The sequence below is a fragment of the Bidens hawaiensis genome, unplaced genomic scaffold (genome assembly GCF_021521415.1).
Source record: "Bidens hawaiensis isolate Kalapana, Puna unplaced genomic scaffold, B.hawaiensis_p1.1 tig00016042_1, whole genome shotgun sequence".
NCBI lineage: Eukaryota > Viridiplantae > Streptophyta > Magnoliopsida > Asterales > Asteraceae > Bidens > Bidens hawaiensis.
In genome coordinates, this window is record NW_027492455.1 from 256,096 (window position 1) to 271,872 (window position 15,777).

Here is a 15,777-nt window from a genome sequence, read left to right on the forward strand (position 1 = left end):
GGTCTCAAATGATGTTAATATAGATAATTGTCTAAAAACATAACATTGAAACAAATAACTAAATAGATGCTATTAATGATATTAATTACGTCACACATTAGTGTTTTCGTGTAATAAATACGACAAAATTGATAGAATAACAAATAATCATAAATTGATTTAATGCGCATAATTTACTAAGTGACATATACATATAATAATAATAATAATATTTATTTTCTTATTTCAAAGACAAATATTATATTATTAAACATGATGCAGTTATATAAATATTTCAAAGACAAATATTATATTATTAAACATGATGCAGTTATATAAAAAACAAATTTCCGCATACAATTATCCCAGAGTTAAGGTGAAAATTTAGAAAATCGTAGTTTTTAAGCATCAAAGTTGTTTAGGAGAAACTTTATACAAATTAACAAACTTTACAAATATATGATCCACCTAAAATGAATATACATTAACAAATGAAATACGAATTGACAGCGGGTGGTGAGTTTTCATCCCACGTGTTGGAAGATTACCTGCCAAGTATAGGTGTGGCTCATCAGTTTACGGCCCCGTACACTGATACGCGTGTGATGTAGTAGAAAGTTGTTAAGTTTTTCGAAAGGTTTGTTCACATGAAGTCTAGTTTTAAATTTATAAAAATGATTATTATCTTAACTAAACCACATACAAATAGGCAAGTGTACCTATCGTATATGTAATAAAGTATAGACAATAACCAAGAAAGCCAAAACTTTAAAATACACTAGGCTTGTTAAGGCTCAATGAGCCAAAACAATCTTCCAGCCAAAGCTCAAGCTAGGCATGTTAATTTAGAGCTTTTATGGATTCAATTTCGAGTAGCTTGTATTTGCTTAGCTTGTTTACACCCTTACATGTAATAGTCTTTATTAGTAGACAGGTTATAAGCTAGTTAAATAAACCCTTTTGATTTTAATGTTTTGTGGAGGTTGGTTGACATTTTGATGTATTAGCCACTTGCTAGCAGGAGCATTTGTTTTTGGTTAAATAAATCCGTTAGAAAACTGAAAAAGAATAATAAATTGATCACTTGTTACACAAAACCGTGTTCCAAAAGCCTTACTTTAAAAACTTCATCAAAACCCCAATGGCCAACCATTCGATCATTGAGGGTCAAACCACGACTTCTTCAAGCATCCACAATGTGTGTGTGTATATATATATATACTGAGTGATATTATAATAATAATCACATAAACACAGATCTCTTCTTTCAACTTAGAGAAAAGCCGAAAATGAGCATCGAATTGGTTTCTAAAAAACAGTTCATAGACACGTATTTAACAACGTCTTATCTAACGGGGGTTGATTTTTAGTCCGTATGATCTTAAAGGACCTGTTTTGTTGGTTCTTTTGTTCTGCGTGGCATTGTCGTTTTATTGGAATGTTTCGTTTTCGCTTTTAAAAAAAGACAGCATACATGTTGGACCATGGGGTGGCAATGGTGGACGTCCCTGGACATTCATACCCGATGGTAGGATTACGCAGCTCAATATCCGTAGTGGATCTGTTGTTGATGCCGTCTGCTTTCACTTTAGAAATCGATGGGGTTTCACCCAAAAAAGTCATAACTTTGGTGGTGGTAAAGGCAGACTTCATCAGGTAAGATTATTGGATTTTAAATGTATGAAATAATGCTGCTACATTATGTATGATAGTTATTTGATATTTTGATCAAACATATATGCATTGTGTACCCAGGTTCACTTTGGCAAAGATGAGGAGATCATTAATATAAGCGGAAGTGTTGGAAATTTTGGAGGCTGCACCGTGATTACATCATTGATTTTTGTGACAAATTCAAATACCTATGGTCGGTATGGAACTCGTATGGGGACTGATTTCTCCCTCCCTGTAATTAAAGGTAAGATTATTGGATTTTATGGAAGGCGCGGTATATACTTGGACTCTATCGGCGTCGTACTTGCACCAGAGGAGGAGACAAATTAAGGAAAGTGGGACAGTGATCCCTTAAGAGTATGCATTAGTAACTTTGTTTTGTTTTTCCTTCTGTTTCTATGAAATGCATAGCATTTGTTTTCTTGCACCATCTATACGAATTTAGACATGGATATTACAATTCGATCAAAAGTGATATATATTTGTACGATTGTTTTTCGTTTCTCATTGATGGTAATGTATGCTAAAATGCCACTTCCAACTTTTGTTCGCAGATCATATCATGTGTTTGTGCATCTCATAATTATCTCACTTGACCGTGTCTTTTGTAATTGTACCATATAATTAGGTTTGGGCACTTTGGTATCTTTACTTCATTCAATTAGCAAATACATGATACTATTAAACAATGTTTAAAACTTGAAGGTCGAACACTTTCTTTGATGTTTTCTATCCCCTGTGGTTGACAAAATTATTCAAACCGCTAAATTACTTTAATAAGCGGAGTTAGAATCCTTGACCTTAAAGGGAACAACACCTAACTCTAGTGACTTTGTCAATTGAATTTATAGTAGACATGTTATATAAGCTAGTTGAATAAACCCTTTCGACTTTGTCAATTGAATTTATAGTAGACCAGTTGTAACCAGATCATGAACAACTTGAAACATTAATTTCTTCTGTTTATTTCTATGTTTTAATTATGGTTGGCTAAACTCACTAGAACTACCTAGTTTAATTGAGCGTTAATCTGAGCATAGCTCAAACTTTCCTAAGCTTGAGTTTGGCTTGTTTTGATACGCTAGAGCTCAAGTTTGTGTTGTAGGTTGTTTTGTCAACCTTGGACTCAGCAAGTCTTTAGTATATATTAATTTATTATAAGTACATTTTAAAAATATTTTTATGTATTTCAAGAAAAACCTTAAACAGGCCCAAGCTTTGCTCAAGCTCTCTTGTAACACCTCAAATGTGGCGAACCTTGGCTTGAGCTCAAGCTCTCTTGTATCACCTCAAATGAGCCGAACCTTGGCTTGAGCTCAAGCTAGGCTTTTCAATGTGAAATTAACACATAAAGTGCAAAGAAAGCCAAAACTTTAAAATACACGAGGATCAAGTTGGGCCAGGGGTTTTCGCTTCTATTGGTGGGTTTCCTCCTGAGGGTGGAATGGAGATGTTCGGGTGGGTCAGTGACCCGTTAGTGATCCAAATTGACCGTTCAAAAAAAAACATCAAGAACTTATTTGGTTACCACAACATGTACAAGGAGTATACAGACGCAACCTTGAATGGTTCTATCGTATAGATGTACACCGAGATGGCTTCCCATCACAGGGTTCGCCACCACTGCATCCGGTCATCAAAACCGCCACCATCCCCGCCAAGCTATGCAAGAGGAGGTCCATCAAGCAGTTCCACAACTCCAAGATCAAGTTTCCATTGGCGTTCAAGAAGGTTAGACCACCAACTAGAAAGCTCAAGACCACATACAAGGCTTCAAGGCAAAATTTGTTTGTTTAAGTGTGGCCTATATCTATGTTTGTTGGTGTCACAAGGGTTCAAATTACCATAAATTTTGATTAGTTTATAACTTGTTTATTATTTATTTTTCTTGGATATGTTGTTGGTCTTAGAAATCTTGGATATTTGAGATCTTAACCTTAACCTTGACTTCTTGCATGTGCAAAATATTTATGTTTGTAGAAGTTGCACAATCGAAATAAACAAGTTTTAAATCAACATTAAAATATAATCTAAAATACATTAAAATATACTTTTCAAGATAAAACTTTTTTTAAATGAAACATTCTAATTAATATTACTTGTTAAATTATACTTTTTAAAGTACTCATTATTTATTATTTAATTTAAAAAATCTTCTTTAATTAGCTCATCAACTTCAAAATATGTGAGCTACCCAACAAAAACCCACCTAATTGTTCACCAAACTTATCAACTGAGTGAAACCAATCAAGATACTTTCTTGAACGTCCTCGATGAATTTCCAAATCCACCCACTGGACAAAGTGCTTTTTTGGTTTGAAACAAAGGGAAATAAAGACAAACGTTTTTTCATTATTTTATTACTTGCCTAAAAATATCTACCAAGTCTACAATTTGCTGGTTGTCAGCCAAGGCCAATAAATATAATCGAGATTATTAAAATTCAATTTGACTATTTAATAATCCTCTTTCAAGCAATTGACCTTCTGATGTAGACTAATGTAGTGGCTTAGGGTGATTGTTAGACAGTGAGGGATCCAGACATTTAACTCAGTGTGAGAAAAAATAATCAATAAAAATAAACTACATGAAATTATAAAACGAACTACATTAAATATAGCAAAACAAATATAAATTACAGTCGTTTTGTATGTGATTTCATCGACTGGAAACAACCAATTACAGCTTAATTCAAAACACTTTAAAATGCTTCTTTTTCGATAATACAAATTACACAAGCATTCAAAAAATCTTCGCCAATTCGATTACACAAATTTGTCATTAACATCTTCATCCATGAAGAAAAATCTTTCACCATTGCGGTTCCAACGGGTAAAACTAGTTCTCCAAACGAACTTGATATTCGTGAATCGTTTGCATGTCTGTTTTATTCATTAAGCAATTAACATCTATTTAACTAATCATTAAAAAAATAAAAAATAAGCTTGTTTATCACTTTATAGGGATGTAAAAAATATATAATGCATGACTAATTAAAAAACAAGAGTCTTAATTGATTATTTTTTTTTATTTTTGTTTTACCAAAATAACAATTACAAAACTTAAGCATTATATAGTCTCATTAAATTTGAGTGGGTGACTAACCATCATTGGGCTTGTCTTCAATCCGCCATTGTGGTTAAGTACTGTGATCTTTGAGGTATCAGTATTGAAACCTCGCTCAAAGGTTTTACCCAGTGGTGGGTTTCATCCTTGATGGTGTTCTTGGGTAAGTCAGACATAGAGCGTCAAAAACTGTTTGGACTGTTGATATCCCGTCGCTCACTCAGGTACTGAGAGTGGCCCTAAACGATGTTAAAAAAATGATTGTCTTAAAAACATACTTCCTTCGTCCCATTATAAGTGTCCACATTTTCTTCTTTAGTTTACCCTTAAACACACACAACTAACATTAATAAACAATAATGTTGACCCATTTTTCAAGGGTATTATTGTCATTTGGTAAGGAAAAAAAGTAATCATTTAATCCACCTTAAACTTTATGTTTTTCAAACTTGGATACGTTTAATGAGACGGAAGGAGTGATATTTAATAACAATAAATAACTAGATGCTATCAATGATATTACATTCGTCACAGATTAAAGTTTTCGTGTAACAAATACGAGAAAATTGATAAAAAGATTAACAAATTAATTCAATGCATATAATTACTAAGTGATAAAAAAATATAATAATAATAATATTTTTTTTCTTATAGATTTTAAAAACAAATATTATATTATTAAACGTGATGAAATTATATAAAACAAACATAATTCAGCATATAATTATCCAAGAGTGTACATGAAAATTTTGAAACTCGTAGTTTTAAGCATCAAAGTTGTTGAGGAGAAACCTTAAATTATTATCCACCTAATTAAAAAGAATATACATTAAGAAATGAAGATATGTTAAGAAATGAAGATATAAATAACGTACAGTTTAACAGTTAACTAGCAAATATAATCATGTTAGAATTAAGACATATTTACATCACAATGAATAAACCCTTTTGATTTTATGTTTTGTGGAGGTTTGGTTGACATTTAGATGTACAGCTTCTCCCACTCCCTTTATTTTGTAATTTTTATGTTTTGCCACTTGCTAGAGGTTGGCCGAAGCATCTGTTTTTGGTTTAATGAATTCCGTTAATAATAATAATAATAATAAGAGGGGAAGAGGCACTAGTGTGGGTAAGGTTTATGGGTTGTTTATCACATGGCAAACCCACCCCTAACTATGTGGGTAGTTTGCCAAATTACAATTTGTGGCAAAGGTTTACCACATGGCAAACCCATTGGAGGTTTTTGAAAAATTAAACACTCATTAATTTTCAATGAAATTTTAATTTTAATTACATTTAATTGTTTATTTATTTTTAAATTTAAACAAAAAATGTCCTAGGTTATTTGTGGGTATGCGTTTCCGGTTATTTTATGGTTTGTGGGTACTTAAAGATATAAATGAAATAATTGTGTATGATTGGTCAATGCATGAATACTACCCATGAGTGCCCTTCCTCTCGAATAATAATAATAATAATAATAATAATAATAATAATAATTGATCACTTGTTACACAAAACCGTGTTCCGGTTGAACATTTCATAAAACATCTAATCGACCTCCAAAATGTCAACTTTAAAGACTTCATCAAAACCCCAATGGCCGATGATGCATCATGAGATCGAGTCAAACAATGACTTCATATATATATGGTGAATACACACTGATATAAAAAAAAATAAATAAATAATAATAATAATCATCATCATCATCATCATCATCATCCTACAAACTCACATCTCTTCTTTCAGCTTAGAGAAAAGCCGAGAATGGCAAGCATAAACATAAGCATAAGCAATGACGTGGCTATGTTTTTCTTACCCTGGATTTTTAGAAAAAAATCTGTCTGGAACGCAGGCTGGCAACCATCTCCAACGTCAACAACGGGGGTCGGTTTTGGTTGGTATGTTCTTAATGGGGCTGTATTGACAGTTCTTATGGTTGCTGTTTTTGGACTCTATAATTGTATGTTGTGTTTGTTCGGGCTGACTATTTTGTTGCTAGTTCTCTCGTTTTTTGGGGGTATTTCAGTTTCGTCGACTTCTAAAAGAAAAAGCATAACGGTTGGACCATGGGGTGGCAAGGGTGGAGGTCCATGGACATTCAAACCCGATGGTAGGATTACACAGCTCAATATCCGTTGTGGATATATTGTGGATGCCATCTACTTCAACTATATGGATGGATCAGGTGAAACCCGACAAACTGATCGCTTTGGTGGTCGTAAGGGTGGACTTCATCAGGTCAGCTTCATTTGGTTTTGTTTATGAACAAAATATATAATGTTGCTATATATGTTTGTGTGAAGAATAATGAAAACCTGTCAGGTATAATATATTATTGATCAACTATAGATATGAGTACAATAAGATCAATATAAGGAAACATATTCAAATATATTCAATTATATTCTCTAATAGTTTGCAAGTTTTTTTGTTTTGTTTTGTTTTTGAACGGCATGCGTGTTTGTAAGTTATTTGATCAACAATAACAAGCATTGTGTACCCAGGTTCACTTTGGCAAAGATGAGGTAATCACCAACATCAGTGGAAGTGTCGGAACGTTTGAAGGCTGCACTGTGATTACATCATTGATTTTTGTGACAAACACAAATACCTATGGTCCCTATGGCACATGTAAGGGGACGGATCATTTCTCCGTGCCTGTAACTAAAGGTAAGATTATTGGATTTTATGGAAGGCATGGTATATACTTGGACTCTATCGGTGTCGTACTTGCACCATCTACATGACGATCGAGGACTCGAGGAGAAGGAAATTAAGGAAGTTGGGCCACGCGGGAGGATTGGAAGAAATTTGAATTATAAAGGGGGGGGGTGAGACTGTATGTAGTTGGGTTTTGTTTTCTGGTGTTCTATATATTGTTGTTTTGGTGCTTGTATGTGGATTTTGCTAGCCAATGTCTAGTGTTCTAATGGAAATTAATTTGTTGGTCTTTCTAAAAAAAGTAACATTCTTGTTATTTTTTCATTCCTTTTCTATGAAATGCATGGCATTTGTATTAAATTTTGCATCATCTGTGATTTTAGACCTGGATATTACCTGCAAATGATCTTAAAATCAAACACTTCATAGACAACATAAAATCAAATTTCAACACTCCTAAGAGAAAAAGAAAAGCGAAAAGTTCGTGAAAAAATTAACTTTAATCCTTCCAAATTTACAGCATTGGAAGAGTTAAATCTCTCACTTCAAGCTAAAATACATTCTTTGTGCAAGAAAGAAAAACTCTTTAGAAAAAAAATTCATGATAAATCTATAAATGTTAAAGGTTACAAACAAGCCAAAGAATTTGTCAATTACATAGAGAGAAAACCCAATAATACTTGTCAAGGACTTGGATACACCAAAGGATCCAATCCAAACTCTCAAACTGTGTTGGTAAAGGGCCAAAAGTGTAAATATCAAACTCTTTAAACGAGTCATTTATATTAAGTCAAACGTTTACATGGGAGCATGAATCCTTAAGACTTTATAATTAAGGAGGTGAGTCTCTAGTCCTATTCTTCTTTACCCGTCGTGATCTTCATTTGTTCTTTTAGGATTCCATTTGTTTGTTTGAAAAAAAGTTGTTTATGTTTTCACTGAATGGGGTTAGCAGCGACTCGTTAGTTTTAGTTATCACTTAACAGGGATATCATGGTCTCGTCAGATGATTAAGAAGGTGATTCCCTACTAGTTTTCTTTTACTCGCTGTGATCTCTATTTGTTCGTTTGGGCTTCCATTTGTTCGTTCGAAAAATGTCGTTTAGGTTTTCATCGAACGGGGCTAGCAGGGACTCGTGGGCTTTTGTTTTCACTAAACGTGGCTATCATAGACTTTTGGGATGATTACTGATATGAGTCCCTCATTCTAGTCTTCTTTTATTCCATGAGGTTTTCATTTGTTCGTTTGTGCATCCATTTGTTCGTTTGAAAATATCACTTTTGTTTTTACTGAATTGGGCTAACAGCAAACCATGGGCTTTTGTTTTCACTGAACAGTGCTATCATGGTCTCCTTGGATGATTAAGAAGGTGAGTCCCTTATTCTAGTCATCTTTTACTCGGGGTGGTTTTCATTTGTTCGTTTGGTTTTCCATTTGTTCGTTTGAAAATTTTCGCTTCTGTTTTCACTGAACGTGGCTATCATGGACTCGTGGGATGATTAAGGAGGTAAGTTCCTCATTCTAGTCATCTTTTACTCGGGGTGGTTTACATTTGTTCGTTAGGTTTTCCATTTGTTCGTTTGAAAAGTTTCGCTTCTATTTTCACATAACGAGGCTAGCAGTGACTCGTAGGCTTTTGTTTTCACTGAACGGGGCTATCATGGTCTCGTGGGATGATTAAGGAGGCGAGTAACTCATTCTAGTCTTCTTTACTTGCAATGGTCTTCATTTGTTCATTTGGGCTTCCATATGTTCGGTTGAAAAATGTCGTTTCTGTTTTCACTTAACGGGGCTAGCGGCTACTCTTGGGCTTTTGTTTTCTATGAACAGGGGGCTATCATGGACTCGTGGGTTGATTAATGAGGTGAGTTCCTCATTCTAGTCATCTTTTACTCGTTGTGGTCTCTATTTATTCGTTTGGGCTTCCATTTGTTCGTTTGAAAAAGTGTCGTTTCGGTTTTCATTGAACGGGCTCGTAGGGACTTGTGGGTTTTTTTTCCACTAAACGTGGCTATCATGGACTCGTGGGATGATTATGGAGATGAGTCCCTCATTCTAGTCTTCTTTTATTTGCTGAGATTTTCAATTATTCGTTTGTGCATCCATTTGTTCGTTTGAAAATCTTCGCTTCTGTGTTTACTAAATGGGGCTAACAACGATTAGTGGGCTTGTTTTTTTCACTGAACAAAACTATCATGAACTAGTGATATGATCAAGGAGGCGAGCCCATCATTCTAGTCTTCTTATACTTGCTGTGGTTTCCATGTGTTCGTTTGGGCTTAATTTGTTCGTTTGAAAAGTGTCGCATTTGTTTTGATTGTACGAGGCTAGCATCGACTCGTGGGCTTTATTTTCACCAAACATGGCTATCATGGACCCGTGGGATCAACCACACGTTGCCAAGTGCATCAGTCATTCCGAGCGTTGGTAAATAACGAGCGTTGTCGGTCTCGACCGCGTGGCGGTGTGTCAAGATGAATTAAGTCAGTTTTTGTTACGTCCGTCACAAAAATGGAACTAATATAAAAAGGTCGGTAAAACCACCAAATCATTTGTAAAACCTGAGTGTTATTGGAGCCGGGCATGATAGCGGTGAGCTGACGCATATAACCGTCTTAATTATCACTTTAAAAAAAAACAAACCAAAAAAACTAAATTACTTGACCCAATTAAATTTACCAAGTGGACCAATCGTTGGGACACCAAAGTCCAAAATTCTTCTTTATCCTATATAATAATAAATAATATTGCAACAATCATCCATATTCATATTTATATCAATTAGTTCTTTTGTCACCAACGCAACCTATTTGATTTGTTGTAGCGTTAGGCACTACCTAAGTTTCTTCATGACTATCACTTACTTATTTATACTAAACAATTATCTAATGCATACTTAAAATTCATTTCTTATATATATAGTCATATTAAGCGTACTAACGACCAGATTTCACAAAATTAAATCATGCTAATACATACTAAACATGATTGTTTTAGTTTTCCTTAACAACCACTCATCTTTCACTATATTACTAATGTTTAAACCGGAGTTGGCTTTCTGGTTCAGTGACTTGTGAGTGGTGGTGTTCCTGAGGGAGTTAGACCTGGAGCTTCAAAATAGTATGAAGTTATATTGAGAGTAGTTCCAAGTATTGTTAAAAAAAACGAAATGTTTAAACTTTAATTTTCACAACAATTAAATGAAGGTGTTGTAATGGTTTAATACTGTTGAGCATCTATAATTTATAGACTTTCAGTTACAAAACAACCCCATGAACCCTTTAATGCTATTGAGTATCTATAATTTATAGACTTTCAGTTATAAAAGTATAAAACTACTTGTATAAATGGGAATACTCATGTATATACACTTTCATTTATAGAACAACCTGATCATGAACCCTTTAGACCCTGTAGAATTCAGGAGAAATGGCCATATGGTCATAGACTTCCTTGCTGATTATTACAAAAACATCCAAAACTACCCTGTCAAAAGCCAAGTTAAACCAGGCTTTCTACTAGAAACTTTGCCTGACTCTGTCCCAAAGCATCCGGAGTCCATCGAAACCATATTAATCGACGTGAAGAATAACATTATTCCAGGTATAACACATTGGAAAAGTCCAAACTTCTTTGCATACTTTGCTTCTAGTGGAAGCACCGCAAGCTTTCTCGGTGAGATGCTGATCAACGGGTTTAATGTTGTGGGATTTAATTGGGAATCGTCTCCGGCTGCTACTGAGCTCGAGATCATTGTTATGGAATGGTTATTAAAACTACTCGAACTTCCCAAATCTTTTTCATTTTCAAATGGTGGAGGAGGTGTTTTGCATGGGACTACTTGTGAAGCCTTCATATGCACTTTACATGCTGCAAGAGAGAAGATACTTGATCAAATTGGAAGACAAAATGCACAAAATCTTGTGGTCTACTGCTCCGACCAAACGCATTTTTCTTTCCAGAAGTCGGTTAAAATCGTTGGGATTGATAAGGAGAATATTCGAGAAGTTTCGACATCAAAATCCTTAAACTTTCAACTATCTCCAAAATTACTAGACAAGATGATTTAGAAAGATATTGAAAATGGATTTGTTCCAATGTACTTATGTGCTACGGTTGGCACGACGTCTATGACGATGGTGGATCCGTTGGGACCGTTATGTGAGGTGTCAGGTGCATATAATATGTGGGTTCATGTGGATGTTGCATATGCTGTAAGTGCTTGTATCTGCCCGGAGTTTCGACACTTTCTTAACGGCGTGGAGGGTGCGAACTCATTCCGTTTTAATGCGCATAAATGGATGCTTACAAATCTGGCTTGTTGTTGCCTTTGGGTGAAGGATAAATCAGCTCTAACGAAATCTCTTTCCACGAATTCGGAGTTGTTGAGAAACCAAGCCACTGAATCCGGGCAAGTTGTGGATTACAAAGACTGGCAGATAACGTTGTCACGACGATTTCAAGCGTTGAAGTTATGGATGGTGTTAAGGAGCTACGGGGCGAGTGGTTTGAGAGGGATAATAAGAAAGCATGTGAATTTGGCTAAGGAATTTCAAGAACTTGTGAGCATGGATGTAAGGCCCCGAACTCGGTAGCCTTACCTTAGCGTCGGATTTACTCATAAACACAGTTCTTACAAATCAGAGTTCATTAAAACTTTCGCGGAATATAAAAACTTTCATAAAACATTTCATAACAAAACACGTCTTGTCTTAAAACATCATTTTGTCTTTCAAAATAAACGAAACATTAAACTTAAACGTCTTGAGTCTTCCGATGCCAGCCTCTTATTCAGTGCCACGTGTCTCCTCAAGCGAGCTGCCTCATCCTACTCACCTGCGTGCATACTAAAAGTCAGCTACGCTGAGTGAGTTCTAGTTAATCGGACGCCATACAATACATACACATACATACATATCCGAAGATACATATCCATACTTAACTAGTTACCCTTCTGTTCTGCATACACACTTACTACCATACATACATACATATCTACCATCACTAACCTCAGTCTTCCGAGAGTACGTTCATAGTCCGCCGTCTATACCTGTACTCAAGGTCGTGAACACGTAAAAGGTCCGCAGTCCTTACCTATGTTCACCAGTTATGGTACGTGCAAGGTCCGCAGTCCTTCCCTGTACCATCCTACATCCACAACACGTACAAGGTCCACAGTCCTTCCCTATGTTGCAACCTAATTCGTAGCACGTACGAGGTCCGCAGTCCTCCCCTATGCTACCACATCACAATTACAGCACGTATAAGGTCCACAGTCCTTTCCTATGCTGATGCCTATCTATAATACGTATAAGGTCCGCAGTTCTTAACTACGTTGTCGTCTATTATCTGTAACACGTATAAGGCCCACCGTCCGTATCTATGTTTACATCTATCATCTACATTACATATAAGGCCCGCAGTCCTTAACTACGCCATCACCAGCCGAGTCTATGTCCGACAGAAGCTAGAGGGATTTGCCATCCTAACTTACTATGTCGAACGTAGAACTCACATACCATTCGTGTACCTGTATACACATACTTCACAAATACAATAATTACATTATAGCATAAGAACACTCTAGGCGTTCTTTACATCATTCATTTAACAACCATACCCATTGTCGATACGTGCAATATCCGAAGATCGTTCACGCCCCGACAAGTATTCATACATCTTCGATATATAATATTCGTACCTTTATTTTTAACCTGACAGTACGCGCAATATCCGAAGATCGTTCGCGTACCGACAAGCAATCATTCATATCCATCACATATATCACATATGGCATACACTTATCACTTAGGATAAATGTATTAACAACACATCGAGTATGCACACAGCCCCGAAAACATAACAAGGAATGGGGCTAGAAACTCACCTGAACACGGTTACGTTCACCGTTAATCGTGATCCATTTCTTCAGTTGTGCACGGCTGACTGTATAACAAGTATACGTATCAATTAACTATCATTACTCATATCATCTTTCTAGTCTTAACTACTACCCACAACGAATGAGGGTCCGGGGGCAACGCCCCTGGCAGCGGGGTCTAGGGGCGGCAGCCCCTAGCAGGGTCCAAGGGGCAGAGCCCCTGGCTGGGGTCGAGCTGCCAGGTCAGCTTGGAAAAATTTTATTTACATTAATCGTCTTAACACATTTTCCATTAGGTTTTTAATTTATTTTCTAATCGAACTTGACTTTAGGCGAAATTAAACCTTAGGCGAACTTAGCTTTAGGCGAAGTTAAACCTCAGGCGAACTTAGCTTTAGGCGAAGTTGTCATCAGGCGAACTTAGCTTTAGGCGAAGTTGTCATCAGGCGAACTTAGCTTTAGGCGAAGTTGTCATCAGGCGAAGTTGTCATCAGGCGAACTTAGCTTTGCAGGCGAAGTTCATCAGGCGAACTTAGCTTGCAGGCGAAGTTGTCCAGTGCAGGTACTGTTCGCTCTTAAATCCTTCGTTTCTTAACCAAATAACTCGATTTAGGTATCCATGGAATCGTCTGACCAGCGCCTACAAACCCCAACCATCAAATCGGCCTAACATCGATGTTTAAAGGGTGCGATTTAGGCATATAGGTTACGGGTTCTTTTATCAATCAATTAACCCATCAATCATAACCATTTTCAGTAAGTTTGGCTTTGCTGGATTTGTTTTTACCATACAAACACAGATCTATCATTTCTATACTAATCCAAACCTAAACGAACAAGTTCTCGATATAAACGTACCGTAAATGAGTCGAGCTACGAACACGAGATGGTCTTGTTGCTTTGGTTCGTCACGACGATCTAGCACCAACAAGCTCGGGTCCTCGCCTTTGGATCTTGGTTTGGGTCGTGTGTGTTTTGGGTGTGTGTAGATATTAGGATGGATAAATGGATGGAATGGAAAGGATTGGGGTTTAAGGGGGTATTTATACTCCCTCAAGCCCATGGACCGAATGCCCATATTTCCTTTTGGTCCATATCCAATCCCATCTAATTATCCTACTAAGTCTTCATATTATGCTATTATTATTATCGTTCCACTAACTCGTTTATTTCATCCGACAAAATAATATATTAAATATTACTTTAGAAATTTCGGGATGTTACAATGGACAAAAGGTTTGAGATTATAGTGCCTAGATATTTTTCTGTGGTTTGTTTTCGAGTTTCCCCGAGTGTGATAGGCCAGCGGTGTGACAACGAGCATGAAACAAACGAGTTTAACAAGACACTATTGCAATCTGTGAACACAACAGGGAGTGTATACATGACACATTCGATCGTTGGAGGAGTTTATTTATTCAATTTGCGGTTGGGGCAACTCTCACTGAAGATGGGCATGTGGTGATGGCTTGGAAGTTGGTGCGTGACCAAGCGACTTCTATGTTGTGTACACCAACGCCTAATTATGGGGATCAAAAAGCACCAAATCTGATGACTTATTAAGGGAAAGACGAAGTAAGAGCATGCTAATGCTATTGTGTATCACTTAAAGATATGTGGAGTAGTTATCCTGCATAATTAAGATAAATCTATGTTATAAGTTATCTAAAATAACAAAGCAAATCTACTTGCTACTTTTCATTGTATGCATCCTGAATAAGTTGTCATATAATTTGACATTCTATTTAAATGGTCACAATGCTATGCTCAAAACTTCAAATTACATACGATTTGATCCTTACATTCGAAAACTACGGATTTGATGGCGGAAAGTAAGCAATAGAAGGTTAGGGAGCGGAGTCAGCCTTAGAGCACAGAGAGTTACGCATAAGAGCATCTACAACAACAAACTTTTTACAAACCGCCGCATCAGCTCCATGTCATATTCTAAACTTTTCTCAACATTTGTTCCATAACAACAAACCTCTACAAACCTTCATTAAAACAAAATATAATATATATATATATATATATATATAATATCTATATATGTATGTGAGATGGAGAGATAAAAAGTTGTCCACCTCATTAGTTTGCCACTAGCTAGTTTGCAGGAACAAACTTTGGCCCATGGACTTTGTTCCACAATAATTAAGAAAGTTTGTAACCACCAGGTACTTAGTACGCCACGTAGATCCAGACCTTGGGTTCTACACCCCGTTGTGGATGCTCTAAGTCGGTTTATAAATGAATACATTTAGTGTAACTTTAATGGTGCCAATGATTAACATGACACTCGAATAACTATTGAAGGTGAAGTTGTCCTTAGGAGGAATTTTTTTCGTATATTAATTTACTTTGTATTTGTATGATCATGTATTAACTAACAAGTTCTAATATATATAATTGCTAGTTTGGTGAAGACACTTTTAATGCAATTAGCAAGTACTCGGTTACCTAGCAGTGTTCTCTAACTTGGAGTGTTTGGTAAATAGGTCATATAATCTGA

General features: G+C 36.0%; 1 protein-coding gene and 1 pseudogene across 1 annotated transcript; both read left to right on the forward strand.

Moving 5' to 3' along the window:
- Positions 1–1,510: 1,510 nt before the first annotated feature.
- On the forward strand, positions 1,511–7,536 carry LOC143550499 (horcolin-like). The gene is made up of 5 exons (XM_077041135.1): positions 1,511–1,977; positions 5,764–5,848; positions 6,752–6,963; positions 7,029–7,047; positions 7,216–7,536. Exons 1-5 carry the CDS (start codon positions 1,864–1,866, stop codon positions 7,470–7,472), a joined length of 687 nt encoding a protein of 228 aa, XP_076897250.1. The 5' UTR covers positions 1,511–1,863; the 3' UTR covers positions 7,473–7,536.
- Positions 7,537–10,627: 3,091 nt separating this feature from the next.
- Positions 10,628–15,018, forward strand: LOC143550469 (tyrosine decarboxylase 1-like; annotated as a pseudogene).
- Positions 15,019–15,777: the final 759 nt, after the last annotated feature.